Source organism: Desmodus rotundus, chromosome 6, assembly GCF_022682495.2.
Source record: "Desmodus rotundus isolate HL8 chromosome 6, HLdesRot8A.1, whole genome shotgun sequence".
Classification (NCBI taxonomy): domain Eukaryota; kingdom Metazoa; phylum Chordata; class Mammalia; order Chiroptera; family Phyllostomidae; genus Desmodus; species Desmodus rotundus.
Window position 1 is genome coordinate 82,843,902 of NC_071392.1, and position 24,003 is coordinate 82,867,904.

The window sequence follows — 24,003 nt, forward strand, 5'->3', positions numbered from 1 at the left end:
GCTGCTGCGGCTCCACCTCTGCTTTCCCACTCACCTCGGGAACCTGGGCTCATTTTTCCTCCCCACTAATTAGGGAACAACCAAAAATCCTTGAAATGCACCAAACCTCAATTGAGAGACTGCCTAGGCCTGCCAGAGCTCCTCACACCTCAGTGTGCATACAAATCACCGGGAGATGCTCTTAAAAGGAAGATTCTGGGGCGGAACCTCAGAGTCCACCTTTGTAACAGGCTCCCAGGTGACGCTGAGCTGCCAGTCCTGGGGCCTCACCTGCAGTAGCAAAGGCCTAGAGACTTCCCACCAGTTCCCACCTGTCTCCTGGGCTCTGCCCAAGTTCCCCTAGAAGCTGGCTTCAGAAGATGGCTTGTTTTGGATGTTTGAGGCTTCCCCCTTTGAAAGCTTCCCAGCAGTATTTACCCAGGGCTTTCAAGGGGCCCTGCAGGCTGTCTGGCTCCACACTGAATCCTAGCACCCAAAACAGCAGCATTAGGTGGGGGGGCTTCCTTCCACAGGCCCACACAGGACACAAGGGAACAAAGAGCAAAGCAAGGGGAGTTTCCAAGTGACTTCACAAGGCTGCAAACAGCCTGCCTAACACCGGGAGCAAGAGCCTTCAAAGCCCCTTACCCCCTGCCTCGACAAGCTCATCCCAGCGGGGACCCAGGACCACTGTCTCCTGCTCACTTTCCGCCAAGCCTCAGGCCACCCAGGGCTGCCAGAGAGATGGACAGAGAGCAGCGGTCAGGCCTCCCGACTTCAGCTGGGCCTGGCCACAGCCTGGCCATTCATTCAGGCGCCGCTTCTCAATTTCCTCTGGAAACCAGCTGCATTTTTCTCAGACTCCCAAGTCCTCCTCACAGTTGCCCTCCTCTCAAAAGACAGTGTCATCTACCACTCTTCACGAAGTCGCCCACTCCTCACAGCCCCCATCTCCAGATCTAGCCTTCTAAGTCTCCTTCTGTCTTGCTCCTCTTTCAAAGGAACCCCTCCGCTCTTGCTCTGGCCCCGTCACCTCCAGATCCCTGAGACATCACCCCACCCTCGCTGCCTTCCTCTCCAGCAACAGCTGTCTGCTCCAGCCCCACGCCATATTGCCTTATGCCTCTCAACTTCATCACCTGCACAGGCAGCCCTAGCTTACCACGCCCCCATTTTCCAACCCCTAACTTACTGCCTTAGTTCACTGCTGGGACAAACACACAGCAGCAGGTGGCCCTCTGACAGCTGCTGGTCTGTCACCGTGAAGCACACCCGGGGGTTGAGCAATGACCTCTGTCTCTGTTGCTGGCCCTGGATCTGAGGAGGGCGCAACTCTGTCTTCTAATTACGTTGCCTCCCTTCTTCCGCTGGTCCTTTTCGGCACCAACATCTTGAATAGCCTGCATCCCCTGTGGGCAATTTTCTCACAGGCCCCTACACCCAGATCTGCACTCCCAGCCTGTCCCACCAACCTAGCAGCTGAGGGCACAGGCTGCAGACTCAGGCTTGGAGCCTCGTGGAAACCCTGGGTGGCCAGCACAGACGTCTAAGCAAGAAGGAAGCGAGGGGAGCAGACCTGTGTCTACCAGGAGCCTCCAGCTGAAGGTGAGGGAGGAAGTGGCTGGAGCAAGCGCAGAAACAGGGGCCGTGTACACAGCCAGCAAGAACAACAGTAGGGGCCTACATGAGGATGGGGGATGTGGGCATGAGAGAGGAAAGCAGACAGAATAAAGAGAGATTGCCCTCCCCAGCCTGAGTTGTCTTTGGGTCAATGAAGGAATGAAATCCTTCATTCACTAAGGTTTTGGAGTCCCACGCACAGGCCTTTCTACCTCTTCTTGGCAAACCCAACATCCTTCACCCACGTTCCACCGCAACAACAGACTGCCAAGGCCACACCCTGCCCCGAGTCATTCACCCAGACTAAACCCAAAGTTGATCCATTCTGAAATCTTACATGCCAGCACCACCAGCCCCTGCAGCCCTCGCCCCACCTCACTGCTCACCCACGGCTTCTGGCCCTTCCTCATCCAGCCTCGATTCCAGACAGCAGCATCCAGACCATGTCTATCTAGTCCTCAGCTGCCCTCAGCTCTTCACCACACCTGCCCTAGGAGTCCCAATCCTGACTCAGCCAATCACCCGCCTTCCTGGCCACACTCAGAATGTCAGATGCTGTAGGACAAAAATCACAATGCAGATGCACGGGCAGCACTGCATACTTCTCCCATAGCCTCAGACTTCACTCCCAACCTTCCACCAGTCCCCTCCAGTTCCTTCCCCTGACACTATCTCCCCGCAGCCCTGCTTATGGTCTGCCTGTCTGCCCACGTGAACGTCCTCACGCTGGGTGACTTATCCTTCAATTATTTCTGCTCTTAAATTTTCAACCGCTCACCCTGGCTGGTGTGGCTCAATGGATTGAGGGCCAGCCTGCAAACCAAAGGGTCACTAGTTCAATTCCCAGTCGAGGCACATGCCTGGGTTGTGGGCCAGGTCCCCAGTAGGGGGGCGCTGAAGAGGCAACCACACATTGACGTCTCTCCCTCTGTTTCTCCCTCCCTTCCCCTCTCTAAAAATAAATAAATAAAATCTTAAAAAAAAATTTCCAACCACTCTATCTTTACCGATTCTTCCTTGAAGCCTATAAATGTGATCAAGTCTATAACACATTTCTAAAACCTCCATCAACCCTATTCTGCCTTTTAGTTGCAGGGGTAACCAAAACCTCACCAGGCATAAGGATCACTGGAGCAGTTTACCGAGCACCTCACCAACTACAAAACCTCCAGCAGCCCCTGATGCAGAAGGTCTAGCTCAACCAAGAGCCCCTGGTGATTCTGCGGGAGCAGCCCTCGCACCATCCTTTGAGAAATAGCTTCGTGTAGCAGCAGAGGGCAGGATGTGACAACCACCTACACAAAAGCTGTCCCTCCCCTGGGTTTCATGACACCACTCTGTTAGGACAGTCCCTCAGTTTCCCCTGTGGGCTCTTCCTTCTCTTCCCCAGTCCTGAAGGTTAGTTTCCTGGGCCTCTGTCCTCGGCCTTCTTCTCTTCCAACTACAAGCGCTCCCTCAGTCGGGTCTCCCAGGTCTGTGACTGTCGCTACCATCAAACGTATCCATTCAACACACTTCTTTAAAAGTGCTGGATCTGAGATGAACGGATGCATGGATGACGGTACTGGTGATACTCCATACAGTACCGATGGGTGGGCACACGCACCGACCAATAGGAAGGGCTGCTGTTCTAAAGCAGAGTCCTGCTCGCTGAGCATTAACGCTTCAGTCGCTGGATCTTGGGAAGGTTGGGGGCGGAGGGGTCCCAGCAGAAGAATCCCGAGGGATGGCGTGAAGGCCCCAGGAATTGAGGTGGATGGGGATGCTCAGTGTAGCAGCTATTTACCAGCTGTACGGTAGTATGTCAGCATTTTAACAACCAGCCACATGTCCATAATGAATGCGTGAGTTATGAATCACGGCAGGTCCAGAAAACCATTCTGTTCTGAAGCTGCCTGATCAGGCGGAATGGGGCTCTTGCACACCATTCGCACAGAATCGGTCCATCCCAGAGGTGGGTGTATCTCAAGGTCTCTGAATATCTGGACTGGCTCCAGAGTCACCTGGGCTGGCTTGGGCCCCAGAGACCCATCCCAGAAGGTTGCAGAGGAAGTCATTACCTCTCAGCTCAGCGCTTCTCAAACTTCACTGTGCAAGTGAAATCACCCCAGGGCCTTGTGAGGTGCAGATTCAGAAGGCCTGGGGTGGGGCCTGGGATTCTGCATGTCTAGCAAGCTCCCAGATGGCGATGACGCTGCAGGTCTGTGGACCAGACTTTCAGCAGCAAAGGTGACGTTTTCCTATCGAGGAGAAGCAGTGCATGAAGCTGCAGGCGATAGCACTAGCGTACCTAAAGCATTACCACACAGGATGGGGGGAAAGGGAGAGACAAAGAGAAGGAGGAAGAGAGCCAAGCAGGTGTCCTGGGGGTGCGAATGCAGGAGAGAAGAGTAGAGGAGGGTTTGTTAAAAAGAAGAACTGAATGTAGCAGTGAGCGGGAACCACCTTCTGCAGGTCCCTGGGCTACACTGTCCACAGGACAGTGAGATGACAACACTCACATTCAGTCCACACAGGACAGTCACTATCCATGATAAGCACATTCCAAGGCAGCTCACATGAGGGCTTGAAAGGCAAGAGCTGGCAGAGAACTCAGCAGCCTTCCCAGAGACCCCTTCTCACGGGGATAAAGAAACCCAAGACAAGGTAACCTGTCCACAGTCACCAAGCCAGCTAGCAGCAGCAAAGAGCCCACACAGGTCTGCCAGCTCCCGGTCCAACGCGCTTTCTCACCAATCATGCTGCCGAGGCATGTGGAAGAAGAACCCTGTCGCTGGGAGCTGCAGCAGAAAGGTGGGTGGTCACAACTTGGCAACAAATTAGATCAGTTAGAACAGCACCTTCCTATCTGGGAAAATCAAGCTCCTGTGAGTATAATTACAGTAATTAGCTGCCTCCAGCACCCAGGGCACTGAGAGAAAACCTGTGGCTCCACGGTCTCTGGCGACTTTTAGCAACACCCTGGCTGGGCTGTTTTCGGGATTAAGGGAGGCATTTCCTGACAAAGGCTGCGACAGCTGTTCCCCAGGGAACGGGAGTGAGAATTTCAAATGAAGTCCTCCAGGCAGGCCCTTTGACTTCCAACCCAAGGAAAGCCAGGCAAACGAGATGGACGGAAAATAACTGTTTCAATGTCACTGCTTCAAATCAACTGTTCTAACAATGGAAAGAGAATTGCAAGATATTCAGTGGCATACCCCCCCCCCCCAAGATGCTATTAAATTCTCAAGTTACTGGATTTATAGTGTCTGGATCAGTGTTCCAAAGCTTAAAGTGCCTTAAAATCAGCTGGGAACTTGTTACAAATGAAGATTTCCCAGGCACCCCCACCAAAAATTCTAATGTGGGTCAAGGGGGAGCCCCAGAAATCTACAGTCTTAACAAGCGACATCCCCATCCCTCGCCGCCCCCACCTCTCCCAAGGTGATGATGCAGGAGGTTGGGGCTCACACTTTTGAAACATTTATCTTAGTCTTTGTTTATAGGATACTAAACCACTTAAAAAGTGTTAACAAATATTCCCCTCGAAATGGCTAAGAATAAAATAGCACATGAAGCAAGATAAAAATTTAACCTGCCGTAAGTATAAATGCAATGAAAAAAATACAAAAAGAAAAACAAAACAGCTAATTTTGCTAATCAAAATAATCAAAAACTTCTGAATTTCAAAATTATGTAAAATTTTTTACAACCTCATTGGAAGGGGGAAATGTAACACACAGGAGAAAAAAGATGTTTGCTACCCATGATATAAATAGAAAGATTTAAATATACATACTACAACAGATACATGAGCAAAAACACAGAGAAAATTCATGGACTATAAATACAAACTAAACAAGAAATACTCAACTCAAAAGTAAAGCAATGTATTAAAAATTTATTTAACGTAGATTTTAAAAATATTAATAACATTCAATGCTACTGATATTGATGAGAATCAGGCTACCACATAAACATCTAGGACTTATTTCAGCATTACAGTTTCACATAAAAAGTTGATTCAATCAACAACCACTATTAGGCACCACCAGACTATCCAAAACATGCCAAGATCCAGCCTGGTGGGCTTTAGATTTAAGTTACACTCTAATTTCCTTTCTAGAAATGTATCCTTAAAAAAAAAAAAAAAGCCCAGACACAGAGAAATTTAGACAAAGCCTTTACCTACATAGCTATCATCATAGCGTTGTTTATAACAGCCAAAAAACTGGAAATAATAAAGGAATAGTTAAATAATTATTAGGATAAAAAATTGTGTTTTCAAACAATAGGGAAATGCTGAAGTTAAATATTGAGTGGGAAAAAAGTAAACACAATTATGCAAGTAATTCAATTTTCATTTTTTTTTAATGTTAACAAAGAAAAGACAAAACGACTCACAGTGTCTTCTATGGGTTGTGGGAGGATGGGTACCTGTTTTCTATACTTTCCAAGTTATTTGCAAAGTTCTCAGTTTCATAAGGACTATTAGGTTGAGAAATACTTATCCCTGAAGAAACACCATGAAAAAATGGACGCAATCCTTTCCTTTTACGTTGTGGGTGTAGGATCTCCTAAAAGCACTACTTTCAAAAGCAAATCCCAAGTCTTCCAAGTTGTTTCCACAACAGTGGACGGTGGAGACCAAACTTACAAACGTTGAAACAAACAAAAATGGGCACATGCAAAATGCTGAGTGAAATGGACATAGACAAGAAATTGATAAAACATAGAAATTTAAATAAAGCCTGAAAGCGGACTCCATTTAACAGAAGTTAGCAAGGAAAGAGAAACCGCCTGAAGGAGCAGGAGATTTTCAGTCAGCCACCAAAGGGACTGGTGTCTCACTCAAGACATCCACAACGGGTTTCAGACATGCCTCGTTCTGACTAATACCGCTTACTCTATAGAGAGAACCGCCGAGCCAGAGTCCAGCAAAGCCTCCGCCACCCCCACTCGGATGGTGAAAATCATCCCTCGGGGCCGGGGGCCAGAGGGTCCTGGTGGCACACACAGTAGTAGACCAGGGCCAAGCACCTGAAACGCAACCTCTCTGCCAGCATCAGCCACCACTCACCGTGCACTAGGAAGCCACCTTCCACGGATATCACTCCTCAGAGAGTTCAAGAAGTGCATCAGGGGCCACCTCTGACAGATCTGCCCTGGAATGCTTTCACCTCACTGCCTTTCTGGGCCCCTGTGAACAGTCCGCCCAGGGGTCTGCGGTTGCTTGCACACGCCTTTGTGTTTCCAAATTGGATCCTTGAGGACAGCTGCCTCCTAGTCTATACCCAGCCTAGCAGCAGCTGCGCGAACCAGAGGAGCCCAGTGCACAAATCAGTGAGAGGAGGAAGTCTCTGCTCCTGCGACGTCAGCTCTGGAGCGGACGTATAACCTGTTTCACGTCTCCAGGGTGAATACAGGCACACCTCGGGGATGCTGCAGCCTTGATCACTTCCGGGCCGCCCTAATAAAGCGAGTTGTGATCTTTTTACTGGTGGAGGGTGTTGCCTTCAATTTTTTTAAAAAAAACGCAACACCTGTGAAGTGCAATAAACCCACGGGCAATAGAACAGGGGTCTGCCTGTATTTGTGTCGTGGGTTGAGGGGAAACGGGAACGGACTTCTAAAGAAAAGAGAGTTATGGAGGGACCGAACAAACAGCTCCACTACTGGTATCAGATTTATCAACACAATCACTTATAGTCACCACCTCTGCAATATATCCAAGACGGCCACATTGGCATGGGGAAGCTGTACAGAGGCTAAGTGCATGGAGTTTGGAGTCAAACTAACCTAAACTCCTGCAGCCTTAGTTTCCTCATCTGTAAAACGGGGACAGTGATATCCAACCCACAAGGAGCCTGGGTCTTGTATATAAAATGAAGCACTCAGCATACAGGCAGCCCTCAGTGAATGGAAATGATTGGTTTGCCTGTCCCGCAGCTGGTGACCCCATCAGTATCAGATGGGCTTGCTTTGTTGACTAAAGCCAAGGGCAGTCTTCACGATCATCTCTTCTCACAGAAAGCCCAGGGTCTCCTCTCCTCTCTGGACATGCGGGGTTGCCACACGCAGCAAGCAGAACTGAGCCTTGAGGTGCTGCATGATGGCAAAGTTGTTTGCAGCCTCGACAGACTCCTGGGAAGAGACCCGTCTTGCAGCCACAGCTCTGATGTGGTTTCCTGAGCCAGGGCTCCGCTGCCTGCAGGAAAGGTCTGTGGAGGGCACGGGTGCAAGTCTACCGTCAGGGCAGCCAGGTGAACTGAAAAGTGATGACTCTGCACAAACTAGCCTGTGACCTTGAGCAAGTCACTTCTCTCCGTCAGTTTCCTCTTTGGTTAAAGCAGTAGTTCCATTCTACCATCCTGGAATCTCCTCCTGGGCTTCCACTGGACCAGCACCCCCCCCCACCCTGGCGCTGGTTATAATTCCAGCAGTGAGGTCCCAGGGACACCTTCAAATGTGCCCCGCTTCCTTCCAAAGCCACTTGGCAGCCCTCTGGCCCTGCTCCCAAGAGAAGGGAGGATTTGGAGTAGCGTCCATGGCTTTCTGTCTCTGCTCCGTGTCCACCCACAGCTGCCCATTCCACCTTTCCTTTTCTGCCCCCAAAGTGGTCAAGTGTGCGTGCACCGGAGGCCACCACTGGCTTACAGCCTGTCAGCTCAGAGATGGTTTCCAGACCATCCTGTGTGTATGCTCAGGGTGGACAAATAAACATTTCTGAGGAGCAATATGAATTAAATCATTTCCTGAACAACAAAACCCTCCTACGTGCTTCTTCATAAATCATGCTCTTAATTCCAGGCTGACGACCAGTCAGTGAACTGCATCGATTAGAAAAACAACCCCGACTCCTTCCATGCCTTGACACTTAAGACTCACAATATTTGCACACTCTATTGTACTAATGCCTTTGCAGAAGTAAAAGCAATAGCTAGTTCCCTGGAAAGACCCACGGCCAGAGCGCTTTCCAAGAGATAGTCTTTGAATGTTCTTTGTGTCCTGGTGTACTGGGGGACACAGGCAGCCAGCCTTCCTGCATCTGGGGGACGCAGGGATAGTCAGAGTAATGCAACACCGCTTTAAAGCACGCACACCCCCCAAATGTCCCCCTTCGGCCTGACATAAAGTATTATTCCCCCACATTTTATATACCAGTGATACAGCCATGCACAAGTACAATTCCACTGCCTGCATTTTGCAGGGAAAATAAAAAGGCACATTCGGAGACGAAGCCACCAGACTCGCCTCGGGCTCCGAGCATAACAGGATAGCTTTGCAGACGATTAGCGAGATTGGCCACAATCCGCTAGCCTTCTCCCTTTATCTTCTCTGTACCTTTATTTGCTGGGCCCGAGAAGAATGGAAAAGCATCTCAAGAAAGCAGGGCGAGGGAGCAGTGGCGAATAAAAGAGTCTGGGCGGGGAAAGCCGGATTTTGAAAACAGCAGCAATAAAGGAAGGCAGGGTCGCGGTGGCGGCCCGAGGGTCTCCGCGGTGCTTACCTGGGGCGCACGAGGCCGGCCGGGCCAGCAGCAGCAGCCAGAGGCCGGGGAGCAGCAGCCCCGGGCGGCGGCGGCGGGCGGAAGGCCCGTGGCCGCTCGGCCCCGGGACCAGCGCGACCCCGGCGCGGGTCTTCCCGTCCATGGCCGCGCCTCGGCGTCGGCGCCGCGCCCCCGGCGGTCCCGGCCGGCGCCCGGCCTGGCGGCTCGGCGCTCTCAGCCCCGCGAGAGGCGGCCGAGGCGGCTGCGGCGGGGACGGGGCGCCGCGCACCGGCGCGCAGGGAGGCCGGCGAGGCGGGGGCGGGCCGGGGGCCGGAACCGCGGACAGGGGCCGCCAGCCGCACGCCGGCCTCGCCGCTCCGCCCCCTTCGCCGCCTCCGAGCCGCTGCCGGGCAACGCGCGGGCCCGGGCGCGGGCGGGCGAGCGAGCACCACCTCCCGGCCGGCCGGGTGCCTGCCTGCGCCGCGACCGGACGGCCGACGCGGGGCTCGGGGGCGCCGGGGCTGCGCGGCGCGGGGCCGGGCAGGGTCCTCCCCCAGGGCCCGCCTCCCGGGAGGGGGCGCGGGGCGACGCGGGAGGCCCGGGCCCGGCCGGGAGCCCGCGCTGCGTGGGCCCGCACCCCACGCCGGGTCCCGCCGCCTGGTGGCCCCGCGCGTCCCGTCCCGGGGGGCGCCCGGAGAGAGGGGAGGAGGCCCGCCAGCGGGGTCAGAGCCGGAAACCCGGCCGGCCTCTCGCTCCTCCTCCTCCTCCTCCGGCGCCCGGCTTCGCTCTGCCTGGTTGTGTGCGGGGCAGCAGGTGTGAGCGGGACGCCTGCGTTTGTAGGACAGTCTGCGGGGCTGCAGAGAGGACAAAGCCGAGGAAAGGTCGGCTCGCTTCCCAGGAGCCTGACTGGCAGTAGAGGCGGTGAGAAAAGCGCCCGTGCTGCCCTACCCATCCTTTCCCCCGTCTACAGGCTCTGCCTCCTGCCGGGGACCCTGGGACTGGACGCTCCCGACCGGGCAGGCCCGCACACTCCCCACGTAGTAGGCCTTCAGAGACGCCTGATGAACCGAACTGAAGTAGTGCTGGATAGAACCGCGTTTGTCCAGGCCCTTTTAGGGAAAGCAGCGCTTTGGGGAGGTGGAGAAAATGTCAGAGGATTAACCTTTGGGGGTTAGAGTCCCGAGGGGTGGGGGCAGTGAGGAGAGCGAAGAAGGGAGTTAATGTTTGTTGAGGACCTGCTGTGTGCCAGGCATTTAACTCTGAAGCCGCTCTGCGGTTTAAAGGTCTTGCAGCGTGGCGGTGGCAATTTTGAATGTTTGAAACCTGCTACAGTGCACTACACGGGGCACTAAAGGTCTGAGTTGGAGACGCTGTCGCACTAGCCTGGGAAACGATGGTGGACGGTAAAAAATGCGAATGAGCTTACACTGACACGAGAAGGGCCCCGGTTGTGCTGTGCTTCAGGCCCTTTCCCCTACGGGGCCCATCCCTGCCGCTCAGCCCCTCCAGGCTGTAAGAGGCCCTTCTCAGGCGTTCTGCTGTAAGCACCTACCCGTTAGTTTCAAGGAGGACAATTGAGAAGGAAGGTTAAAGACAGCTTTTGTTGATGTTCCTCATTTGCACTCTGTTATGCCTCCACATCATAAGCAGTCCTGACCCTTCCTTCCCCCCCCTCCCCCATGCACAGAAAGCTGTGCAGACCTTGCCTGCGGGCTCGTGAACTCCAGGTGAGTTAGTATGTGGAGGCACTGCCTGAACCAGCTTGTCTGCTCCCTGGATACCACGGCCCTAGATCTGGAACCTCTTATTCATACTTTTCTTCATTCTCTGAACTCATTGTGGGAAAACTTCATTTGACCACCTTGGGGTGATTCTTAAATTGTCTCATCCTGTTATTTTATCTTTTATGAAATTAGCCTGGGCTTCACCAACCTAATTAATATGAAGTTTGAAGTTGGTGTCATCCTGCTTAGGGTTTTCCATAGCACCGGGGTGGGGGGGGTCGGTAAACCCTCCTTATAGATTTGCTGATTTCAAGCGGAGCATCCACCTGCCCAGGGAAGAAGTTCAACCTTTCAGATTCGGCCCCAGCCTCCAGTAAGCACCCACCTACACCAGAGCCCAGGGTGTCAGAGAAAGGAGGCTCCCTCTCGATTCTCAGGCAATTCAAGGAAACGAAATGTTGACCCAGACATTAAGAAGGGATTGACATCGGTTGGGAATAAAAGTCACAATTTCGAGATAATAGAAATGACTGAAGGTCACCAACTTTCCCAGGAAAGTGAGATCCCTAGGGTCCCATGGTCTGCAAGCTCCGAAGGCGTAAAACTGGCATTACTTCTGTTAGGATGTAGAGCATTCCCCTTCAGTGTTTAGAAAAATGTCTCCCAGGGCTCCAACAGTTCAGCCGGTGAGTTTGGTGACTTGGAAGTCCAAGACAACAAGTGGTACAAGGGAGGGTGTGTGTGTGTGTGTGTGTGTGCGCGTGCGCCCCCCCCACATGTATGCCCACACACCCACACACATCTGCTTGACTTGAAGAGGGATGAAGCCAAGGCCTTAGGGCATTCATACTAGGGAACACTTCCGAGCCCCTACCATAACCTGTTACTTGTCGGAGGGGGTGCAAAAGAAGCCATTTTAGAGGTTTTTGCATCCACTTCTCATTTTACAGATAAAGAAACAAGCCAAACGGATTAGTTTATTCACCTTAGGCTCAGCCCCCATCTTCTGTTTTCCAGTTAAACCACTCTGCCGCTAGGAGAGGGGGAGAACTAGCGTAGTTCCTCAAAAGGCTTTACAGTCTGGTTTGGGGAGGAGAGAGAGGACCCATCCCCCGTAGACTGACACAAAACAGGTCCCAGCTTGCCAGGGCCCCGTCCGGGCCTCCTCCAACTGCACCCTCCCCACCGTGAAAGAAGTCTTAAGACGCCAAGGGTTCATCCCGCCAGGGGCCCAGAACCCCCTGCCCACTCCACCCCAGGCTCACTGCCTCCCAAAGGGTGGGCCAGCGGCTGGTGTATCCGGTCCCAAAGGGTGGCCAAGGAGTAGCCGCGTGCAGCGAAGTGGTGGAATTCTCACATGCAGGTAGGGTGAGTTCAGCCCGTGAAGCCTACAGGAGTGAAGCAAAGAACAAGGACAAGCCCTGCATTCCTGTGGCACCTGAGCTGCCGTATTCCTGCTCAGAACTCCAAGAGTCCAAGAATTATCTCATGGTGGGCTTGATCACGCCCGCGTTGCCTGCTGGGGGTTGTTACGAGGATTACACAAAGTAGGATGACTGTCCATGAAGTTCATACACTAAACTCAAGAAATCATTTCTGGGCACTTACTATATGACAGGCACTGTGGACACAACAGCAAACAAAACAAAGGCCTCCCCTTGTGGGGCACACATTCCAGTGAGGACGGGCAATACATAGGTAAGTGACTACAAATGTCGCTCTAACAAGCGACAGTGAGCCATGGGGATATCTAGGGCAGCGGGTTCCAGGCAGAGGCAGCAATGGTGCAAAGTGGGGAAGAAGTTAGAACAGAGTAAACATTTACAAAGTATCTACTGAGCCCATACTGAGGAACTGTAGCGCTGAGTGGTGAGCAAGATGAACTGGCTACAGTTTTTTCAAAGCGCTGACAATCTTATAGGAAAAATAAATTTAAAAAATAATAGTCATGCAAAATGGACTGTGGTAAGTGCCAGAAGGAAGTACAGAACATCTGAAGAAGGGAGAAATCATATTTGACGGGGAATCAGGGGACTTCGTGGGAGAGTTGCAGATGAGTTGCGCCTTATGGGATTCTTAAAGGACGAGGAGGATCTGACAGCTTAGGAGGAGGACAGGACGGTGTGCCAGGTGGAGGGGACGGTGTGAACAAGGACATCGAGGGAGGAAAGCATGGGATTTATCTAGCTAGTGTGCTATAGGAACAATGGTTCACAGCTCTGGCTGCATAATAAAATCATCTGGACTCCAAAAAACAAAACAAGCAACAACGAAAAAAGCACCCTGGCCATACCTCAAACCAATTAAATCCAAATCTCTGCAGAGAAGGCTTGGCAATCATGTCTTTAAAAAGCTCCCCAGGGCCTGGCCTGTGTGTCTCAGTTGGTGAGAGCATCATCCTATACACCAAAAGGTTGGGGGTACGATTCCTGGTCAGGGCACACACCTAGGTTGCGAGTTCAATCCCCAGTCAGGGAGGTATTTCTCACATCAATGTTTCTCTCTCTCCCTTCCTGTATCTCTAAAATCAATAAACATTTTTTTTTTAATTTTTAAAGCTTCCCAGGATTCCGTTGTGCACTCAGGAGCAAGAACCTTGGAAAACCGTATGGAGGATCTTCAAAATATTAAAACTAGAACTACCATGTGAAACCCCATTTCTGGGTATACATCCAAAGGAAATAACTATTATGAAGAGATACCTGCATCCCTGATGCTCACTGCAGCATTATTCCCAGTAGCCAAGATGTGGAAACAGCCTAAGTGCCCGTCAATGGATGAGCGGATAAAGAAATTGTGATATTGATATATAATCAATATATTAATCAGTATATATATATTATACACACACATATATATAAATAAATAAAATGGAATATCACTCAGCTATGATAAAGAGGGAGATCATGTCAATTTTGACAACATGGATGGACCTTAAAAACACTATGCTAATTGAAATAAATCAGAGAAAAACAAATACTGTAAGTTCTCACTTCCATGTGGAATCTAAAAACATCGCACTCATGGGGACAGAGAGCAGAGTGGCGGTTATCAGCGGCTAAGGAGTGGGGAGCATGGGCAGATGTTGGTAAAAAGGTGCAAACTTACAGTTATAAATGAGTTCCGAGGATCTAATGTACAGCAACGGCAACCATAGTTAACGACACTGTCTTGTGTACTCGAAAGTTGCTGAGAGAGTAGAGCTTTAATGTTCTCGCCATGACATCAAGATGGTAATTATATGAGGTGAAGGAGGTGTCAACTAACCTTATTGTGGTAAACATTTCCCAACACACACATGTCTCATCCAATCATAACACTGGACACCTTAAGCTTACACAATGTTCTGTGTCAATTCCATCTCAATAAAGCTAGAAAAGGAGTAAGAGCCAGCAAGCTAGAAGTCTGAGCCAATGTTTCTACTAGAAACGGTAAGGCAGTAGCAGGCACGAGCGGTGAGGTAAGCTGGGATGGAACGAAGGCTCCAACATCTAGCTGAAGGTCTGGATTTCATTCCGCAGGCAGTGGGGTATCATTAACAATTTTTTGAGATATTATTAGAACTAAGCACAAGAAGGATTACTCTATTAACAATATATATGGTGATTTGGAGAGAAAAAAGACTGCAAATGGAGAGACCAATTAGGACAAGATCTTAACACTGTGTGCCTGAAGTATCAAGAATTGTAACATTTTTCATCATCAAACAGGCAGAACTTTTAAAAAATTGATAATATCCATTTGTGCCAGAGTGTGGAGAAATAGGCATTCTCTGATTCTACTGGTGGAGGTGTACATTGTTATAGCCATTTTGGAGGACAATTTGGCCTCATCTATTGAAATTTAAAATCAGCTCACCATCTGGTGCAGAAAATTCCACTTTAAAGAAATGTATCTTCTTCCTTCCTTCCTTCCTTCCTTCCTCCCTCCTTCCCTTCCCTTCCTCCCTTCCTTCCTCCCTTCCTTCCTTCCTTCCTTTCTTCCCTTCTTTCTCCCCCACCTTTTTTTTTTTTAAGTCAGGCTTAATTCAGGTAGGTAGATTCAGTCAGGAATTCAATCAGAAAAAAATTTACCTTTGTAAAAGTGTACAGTTCAATGAGTTTTGATAAATGTGTAAAGTCCTGTAACCATCACCATATTCAAGACACAGAACTTTTTTTTTTTTTGCCCTAAAAAATTCTCTTGTGCTAGCTTGCAGTCTATCCCTGGCCCCATCCCTGGCCACCATTTATCTGATTTCTGTTTCTATAGCTTTGTCTTTCCTAGAATTTCATATGAATGGAATCATACAGTATGTAGCCCTTTATGTCTGGTTTATTTTACTTAGCTTAATGTCTTTGAGATTCATCCAAGCTGTTACATGTATGGGTAACTTGTCCCTTTCTATCACTAACTAGTATTCCACTGAATGGACATACCACAATCTGTTTATCCACTGGGAAACAAAATAGTATGTGGAGAGAGTTTGGAGAATAAATACATTAAGAGAAATGTTCACTTTTATGAAGAGGAATGTTCCCTTTTTGCCCTATAAACACATCTGATTATGACATTATTACACCTGATTAATACCAATTATATAATTTAAAACTTTAACACAAATACACACTTTGTCTTTAATTTTTTTTTAAATAGAAACTGGATTTGAATGGAAATTAGAAAATGGATGAAATACATTGCAGATGTTAAATCAACTGGTGAAATATGCAGAGAGAAAAGAATAAAAGGCAATTCGGAGGTTTTGAGGCCACATACACAAGCCTAGATAAAACCGAGTCCATTGGAGAGGCTGGATTAGGGGGAAAGCAGCGCCGAGTACTGAATGTGTTGGCCGTGAGAAGGAGTGGGGCCAGCACCAGGGAGCAAAGTGAATGCAAGTGGTGGGCAGTGGAGGGGAGGCAGGTAGGGCAAAATATACAGATGTGGAAATCATTTGCACAGTTATTAGTTTAAGCCGTGAGAGTAAATGACTGTGCCTGGGAAGGGAGGGGAGAAGGAAAAGGCGGCTAAGGACAGGTCCTGAAGAAAGACCTTCATCTTAGAAAAGCTGAAGAGGAGTCGATGAAACAGGCAGAGAAAGCTGAAGAGAATAAGTAAATGTGAGGTCCCCAAAGGCCCGGGAGGGAAGTTTCCAAAGGGAATGGTCAATGTCAGAAAGAGTAAGGACTGAAGAAATCTCTTTGGACTTGATATGTAATCATTTAAAAAAGACTTTCTGCCCTGGCTGGTGTGGCTCAGTGAGTTGGGCATCATCCTGCAAACCAAAAGGTCGCCGGGTCAGTTCCCCAGTCAGGGCACATGCCTGGGTTGCCGGCCAGGCCCCCGGCTGGGAGTGTGTGAGAGGCAACCGATGGATGTGGGAGCTGGCGGGGAAGCAATGGAGGCTGCAGAGAATGGCAGAGGGCGGGATTGAGATATATTTTAGGAGAGGCAACAGTGAAAATCTCTGCAGACTGAAGAGAAGGTGTCTGAAGACAATGAAAGAATCAAACGCAAGGGAGGGATAATTGTTAGAATAAATGCTCAGAGCTATGAGGAGATGGAATTGAGAGTAACGCATAATTCTTTGAACAGGCAGAGCCAGCAACCCAAAGTACAGTATGGCGGGGGGGGGGGGGGGAAGGGGAGTGGCTTAACAAAACAACAGTACAGCCACAAGACAGAACGTTAGGCTTCTGTCACAAAAACTGAAAAAAACACCAGACATGTTTGGGTTATAATGTTAAATGGGGAATAAAAACCGAACATAAAACGGTTTATGAGCTGCTATAAAACAATATGTATGACGGGAAAGGCACTGTGCAATAATTAAAGTTCTTGTATTAAGATGATTAAAAGAGCATTCTGTCCTTTAATATCATTGTCCTATTTGTCTTTTCAATTAAACAAATGTTTAGACGGCAATGTCTTCCTCCAGGAGAAGACAGAAAGGACAGATGATGATGGGCCGAGACGGAGGCCTTGGGCGGCCTCTGAAGTGATTTCTCCCTCAGCGTGGTGTTAACCAGCAGGATGTGGACTATAAATATGAAAGTCCAAAAAAAGGAAAAAGTCAGAGGGAGCTACAGTCAGTAGGAAGGTTTCACAGACTGCGTGGGGCCTTCGCTGGGTTTTGAACAACGGGAACAACGGGCACACTTGTTAAAGGGAGGAAGTGCAGGCGAGAGGGCAGTGCAGAGAAATGGAAGGCAGGGAGGCAAGTTAGCAACTGAAACAGCAAGAAGGAGCAAAGGAGCAGAACGTGGCACAGGACAGACCCCTTGCCCATTTGGAGGAAGCGCTATTTATAAAGAACTGGGGGATAAAAGACCAAGTGGGTAGGTTATGGTCAGAGTGCAGCGAGCAGAGGGTAGACCTGCCATGGTGTGAACTACTAACTCAGTTTAACTCAATCCTAGGGAAGACCTCTTGCTTACCAAAGGGAAGCCAGTGAAGGGAGAAATCCTCAAAGTGCCCATGACCATGGAGGCCATGTTTAAAACCAGGATCCTGCCCTGATGGGGGTGGCTCAGTGAGTTGAGCACCGGCCTGCAAACCAAAAAGTGGCCGGGTTCGATTCTGGTAGGGGCACATGCCTGGGTAGCAGGCCAGGTCCCCAGGTGGGTGTGTGCAAGAGGCGATTGATGTTTCTCTTGCACATCGATGTTTCTCTGTCTCTTTCTTCCTCCCTTCCACTCTCTCTAAAAAAATAAATAACACCTTTAAAAATAAATAAATGAAGCCAGGATCCTTGTCTTGAATGGAACAGGCTGGAAATGTCTGTCCCTCCTGCATGGTTTGGTAACAAAACCAGCAAGTAAGAATGTTCCTGAGGCATGTCCCAGGCCTCGCCTTTCTGTCTTTTGTACTTTTCCTCACTCCTTCCCCCCAAACTCCCACCCCTGACCGACAAGCTGCCGCAAATCATCTGGCTCGGTCTTCTGCCCACACTGTCCATGGGCGTTTCTAGCTACAGCCCCATAGCCACGAGCGGCTCTCCCGAGGCATGCCAAAACTCCCCGGGAGAATCACGGCAACAGTTGGCGAAAGCTGTTTTTAGAATCTCCCTCGTTCTCTGGCATTCGGCTCACTCCAACTCACAGAAGACAGCGCTCTGAAACGCAGCGGCCTGGCTCAGACTCAGAGCGGGAATGATGGCAGTTGTCTAACTCACTGCCAGGAGTTTGGAATCGTTGCGTGAATCAATGCAGCCAAACCCACATGAACTACACGGCCGCCCTAATTTCCTTGCTTCTCCAGAAAGCTCCATGTCACTAACATTCCTAGACAGACACCCTTCTGGGACAGACCGCTGCTCTCGAGGCTCCTGTCATTGTGGGCAGCAGACTGCCTCTCCAGGAAGCCTTCCTTGATCTCCCCGAGCTGAGTGTGTTGCCTGTCCTTTGTGCCCCCATAAGTCCCTGTGATATTTCTGTCCCTGCACTGACCACGTGGAATAAACCTCCAGGTGTCTGTAAGTTCTTCAAGGGCAGAAACCTCATTTCCATCAGTTTATTCCCTGGTGCCTAGCACAGTGTTTGGCAGGGTGTAGGGCTCCACGCATGCTTGTTGAATGAATAAATGGAAGTACAAGAGCAAAGCTCTAAGCCAGTCTCTCCCCTCACTTCATCCCCTCCCTGGTCCCCAAGCAATAATTAACCTAGCTAATTAATTAGGGGAGCACGAGTTTGTCCATATATATTTGGCACCAGAGCCAGAAGGAATGTAGCATCTACCTACCCATCCTTTTACTGACAGAGGAACTTCTCAGACTTCATAGTCATGTCGAGAAACGCTGGATCCCCCTGCTGTCCACTATGAAACACCAGCTGCAGACGGCTTAACAACGCGCAAGGTCACAGCAGACCTGAGGTAATCCGGCCTTGCACGGCGTTTGGTAGGCCACCGTAACTGGCTCCACCAAGTTGTTCATTCAATTCAGTGACTGAAGGCCCTTACAGAAATAGAGGAAGAACACAGTCTCTGCCCTTTAGGAAATGCCAATCTCCAAACAATAAAATATGCTTACAAAACGCACATGTTAGAGGCTCTGGGTGAAAACTGGGGGAAGCTGTGTGATAAAACGACCTGCCCACAAACAGCTCTGTGTGGGACTCATCCACCATTTAAAAGGACAAAGTAAGACATTTCTGGGCCAACGCTGGCCAGAACTTACTGCAGTGATGGAACTGTTCTACAAACCCGTTTTGTCCAGCGAAGTAGCCCCGAGCCACTAACGGCAGCCAGCACTCCGAGTGTGGCTGGGCTGGTGTGACTGATGAGCTGAGTTTTTAGTGATATTTAATTTTAATTAATTTAAAGTTAAATAGCCACCTGTGGCTAGCGGCCGCCCTACTGGACAGTCCAGTCCTAGGCCACGAAAAAACATGTAATGGCTGCTATGTGGTACAACTAAGTATAGAAACTGCCAACTTGTGCCACGCTCTTCAGATCCAATTGTAAGTCCTGGGCGTGGCCCATGCACGCAGTGATGTTTGCGGCAAAAACAACTTTTTGTACCTGGGTTTCTTCACCACCCTCGTCCCCTTCAGATAATCAACCTGAAATTCCAGGTGGGGGTGTTGAGGGGTTGTCTGCCCGAGACTCAGGCCACAATCGAACCCGGCCACTGTCACCTGTGACCACAGAAGTCTGCGGAAGTCCTATGGGCAGTAACATCGGCTATTACGTTATTCTTTTTAAAAGACGATATCGGCAGATAAAACATCTATAGTGAAACACCACATAAGAACAAAACTTCAAAATCTCCCCAACATCCTTCAAGTAAAATCCATTGCTCAGCAAGCCTCCTGCAGGGAAGGTCAGCCACTGGGACCACGCGCCCAGGCGCTGCCTCCTCAGCGGCTCTCCCACTGCCCCTTGCTTCGCCCTCCCTTCATCTGAGGGGCTCCCCCTCACCCCAGCCTTCCCTGCCTGCCTGGTCCCCATCTAAGTCAGTCACTCCTGTCAGGCCCTTCTTCCTTAGCACTTCCTGTATATTTAAATTTGGGTTTGGTCACATGTCTGTTTGCCTTGAGGATAGAGACCATTATTTCTTGTTTAAAAAGCTGAATTTACGCAATGGTTAATTGCTCAGAGTCTTAGGCCAAGACTATCTGTATTTTTGTCACAGCTCCACCACTTATTAGCTAGGACACATTAGTCCCTCTGAGCCTCAGGGTCCTCATCTGTAAAACAGAACAATAGTCATTGTAACTGCCCCGTGGAGTTTGTAAAGATTAAATGAGTTGGTACATTTAATCTTAGCATGTAGAAGAGCCCAGCTCACAGCAAGCTCCATATTCCTGTTAGCTATTATTTCCTTTGCCACCCAGTGGTCAGGGCCTGGTACAGAGGCACCTGGCACACAGGAGGTTCTCAGTGAATACTGAACGAATGGCTGAATTTCCATCAGCCTACTGTAATAATGTTCGGATCTTTTTCTTTCCAACCACTTTTTACCATCTTAAAGCAATGGCAATAACCTCTAGAAGTCTTCTAAATTATGATAGTAATCAGTTAGTGAATTTATTATGCGATGTTGCCTTTTGTTTTTAAAGACACCAAGTTGATGCTTCTATGAGCATCTTCTAAATATTAAGCAACGCCTTTGCCGTGTCTATAACCTTCCCAAGTTCACTATTGATTTTGTTGACACGATGTAATCTATTCAGAATTCTCTTTGTCATCTGCTACTCTTACATCTGGAGATGAGTTCTCCTTAGTCACGGTATGGCTGAGAACCCTGGGTTTAGAGGAAAACAGACCTGTCTTTGAATATTGTTTTATCATTTAATACCCATGAGATTTGGGGCATGATATTTTGAACCTGGGTTTCCTCACCTGAAAATGGAAATGTGAATACCTACTTCATAAGGTTGTATGAAAATAATTGAACCAGGTAAGTTAGCAGTGTAACCTGCAACTAGCTCTATGCAACGATCATTACTGCCGCTCAAGTCTTGGAAAGGATTTTATTTAAGAATTTTGGAATTATATTCAAAAATGAAATTTGCTTCTCAAAGAATATTTAAAGGAATTTTCCTTCTTAGTGTTAAAATTAGCACTTTTTTAACTCAAGGAATTAATTTGGGATCAAGCCATATTTCTCATTTGCTAAAAAGAACTTTAATTTTTTATTACATATTTTAAAGAAAAGCAAAATATAAAGAGAAGCAACGTTATGAGTATTAAAATTACCTGTAATCCCGCCACACCAAATGAAGCACTTTTAACATTCCAGCAATTTTCAACCTTTTTCATCTCATGGAACACATAAACTAATTACTAAAATTCTGCAGCACACCAAAAATACACTTTTTGCCAATCTGACAAAAAATAGGTATAATTTTTATTCATTCCCACTGCAAGGCTATTATTGGTGGGGCACACTGGTTGAAAATCACTGCATTAGACTGTATGCTCTTCCAGATACTTGAAAAGCATAAACACCCCCCCCCCCACACACACACAATACTGGTAGAAGTTGGGATCTGAATGTACATAAAATTTTTGTTCCATTCAACATATATTGTAAACATCTTTCACTCTAATTTGTAATGGTGGCATTGTATTCCAAGATACTAACCTATCCTAAGCTGTTCAGCACATTCCCTAACGCGGGACTCCTCGGTGGCTCCCAGTGTCTTACTGTATAAGCAACGCTACATCAAACACTGGGCGGAATGTGTTCATCAGCCCTTGGTCCATGCGTTACCTTTATGCTCCAGGAAGCTGACCTCTGCAGGAATGAATCACTGGGCTTCCACCCCTCTGGCCAGTGGGGGAGGCAGCAGCGAGCAATCTGATCATGGGAAAGGAAGGGAGCAAGAGTATTTATTCTCCTCGCTGCCTCCTGGAAGTGCTACTAATTGGCGGTGTCCTTGAACATAAGACCTGGAGCGCATCTGGTAGGAGGTTCTCTCCTATAGCTACTCTCCCTCAGTTCCCAAAACAGCTCCCTGCCCCTGGCACCTTCATGCTTAGGGTGACATGCTGTCTGCATCACCACTAGTCCAAGCACTCTGCTGTCCTTTGGCCTCCCTCGACCCTGCGCAGGCCTTTATAAACGGTCCTCCGTTAAACTCCCACACTTACCCAGTGTAAGCGTACCATCCACTTCTCGCCAGGACCCTAACAAATGAGAACAACTTCGTAGGTGAATTCCTCTACATGTCTTTCATTATCACATGATAAATTTCTGAAACTGGAATTATTGAAGCAAAGAGCATGTGCATTTTTAAGACCTTTTATAATATTGCCAACTTGTCTTTCTACTATAGCCTTCCTCCAGCAGGACGGGAGAGTCAGCCTTCCGGACCCCTGCCCACCTGAGTTTTGCATTTGAATTTCAGACTTGCTTTTTTTGTTTCCAGTTCTAGCAAATGCTCTTCTATTACAACCCTGATTAAGCTGCTAGTCAAGTACTTCCTTAGAAATTCCTATTCTAAAAAAAAAAGTCTTCCTAAATTATAGTTCTACCTATTTTTGTTAAACAACAATTTTAACTTCTACAGCTGAAGTCTTACTTATTTTTTTAGTGCTAGATTGGAAATTTTTATTGATTTAGAGAGACCAAGAGGAAGGAAGAGAGAGAGAGCCATCATTTGCTGTTCCACTTATTCATGCATGCATCAGTTGATTTTTGTCCATGCCGGGACCCGGGATTGAACCCAAAACCTTCGTATATCGGGATGACACTCCAACCAACTAAGTTACCCAGCCAGGGTGAAGTCTTTTTAAAAGAAAGGGGTTTTGGCCCATTGCTGGCAAAAAGAAGGTGGGTCTTCGGGCATGGAGTCTAAACCACCTGCAGCAATGGTAACATAAGCCACAGACATGTCCGCAGTGCTGGAATTTTACAAGAGTTTTTGGACATCACATAGCCGGTCTGAAAGGATTTACATTAAAACCTATACAGTCAAGTGTGAAACACACTACCGCTTCATGTATTTTTAAAAAATATTCTATTTATTTATTTATTTTTAGAGAGGGGGAGAAAGAGAGGGAGAGAAACACCAATGTGTGGTTGCCTCTCGCACGCCCCCTGCTGGGGACCTGGCCTGCAACCCAGGCAAGTGCCCTGACTGGGAATCGAACCAGTGACCCCTTGGTTCACAGGCTGGCAGTAATTCACTGAGCCATACCAGCCAGGGCTGATTATCAAAACATTAATATTTCTGACCCTGGCTGGTTAGCTCAATTGGTTGGAGTATCGTTCCGAGTGCATCAAGATTGTGGGTTTGATCTCCAGTCAGGGCATATATGGAAATCAACCATGAATGCAAAAATAAGTAGAAAAACAAATCAATCTCTCTCTTTCTCCCCCTCCATTCCTGTCTCTCTAAAATCAATTAAAAATAAAATAAAAGGCACACAGAAAGCAATGGAACAAAAGTAAATTTAAAAATATTAGTATCTCTGGAAGAGTATTCACATCTAGAAATCTATTCTAATAAAACAATCAGAAATGTAGACAAAGATTTATGTGCCAAATGTAGTAAACAATAAATATCCAACAATAGGACTGTAATTAAATAAGTGATATATAGGAAATATAATACAACCATCAAATATAATTATGAATGCTTTCAATGATGTAGGAAAATGCTTAAAAAATAACATCAACCCAAACCAGCAAAATATGAAATTAGATACATGATATATCTTCAATATTTAAGAATATATGCATGAGCCCTGGCTGGTATAGCTCAGCTGATTGAGTGCCAGCCTGCAAACCAAAGGGTTGCAGTTTGATTCCCAGTCAGGGCACGTGCCTGGGTTGTGGGCCAGGTCCCCAGCAAGGGGCGTGCGAGAGGCAACCACACATTGACGTTTCTCTCCCTCTCTTTCTCTTTCCCTTCCCCTCTCTCTAAAAATAAATAAAATCTTAAAAAAAAAAAGAATATGTGCATGAAAAAAATGACTAAAAAACATATCCTAAAGTATTAACAGTGATTGCTTCTACACACTTGTGCCCATAACACACTAGTATTATGGGTAATTATTACTTACTTCTTAATACATTCCTGTATTCCCCCAAATTTCTACAATGCTATATTATTATATTTCCCCCCAAAAAATGTTTCGGAAAAGCATTCCTAAGTGATACTAGGGAGACTGATTCATGGATACAGCAAGGCATCATTGATTGTAACATGGCAATGAGTGTGAGGTGACAAGTGTGCTGACCTTATTATGGTAATCATTCTGCAAGTGTGCACGCATCACATC

At 48.2% G+C, this 24,003-nt stretch overlaps 2 protein-coding genes across 2 annotated transcripts in view; one reads left to right on the forward strand and one right to left on the reverse strand.

Moving 5' to 3' along the window:
- Window positions 1-17,264, reverse strand: part of KIAA1549 (KIAA1549 ortholog) — a 133,828-nt gene extending 116,564 nt beyond the window's left edge. The window contains exons 1-3 of the mRNA XM_053927387.1: window positions 17,208-17,264; window positions 10,016-10,176; window positions 9,089-9,921 (exon numbers count right to left, since the gene is read on the reverse strand). Of these exons, the coding sequence (XP_053783362.1) occupies window positions 9,089-9,921; window positions 10,016-10,176; window positions 17,208-17,264 (1,051 nt within the window). The remainder of the gene's footprint in view (window positions 1-9,088; window positions 9,922-10,015; window positions 10,177-17,207) is intronic.
- Window positions 1-24,003, forward strand: part of FMC1 (formation of mitochondrial complex V assembly factor 1 homolog) — a 394,222-nt gene that overhangs the window by 136,790 nt on the left and 233,429 nt on the right. The gene's annotated exons all lie outside the window — the stretch shown is intronic.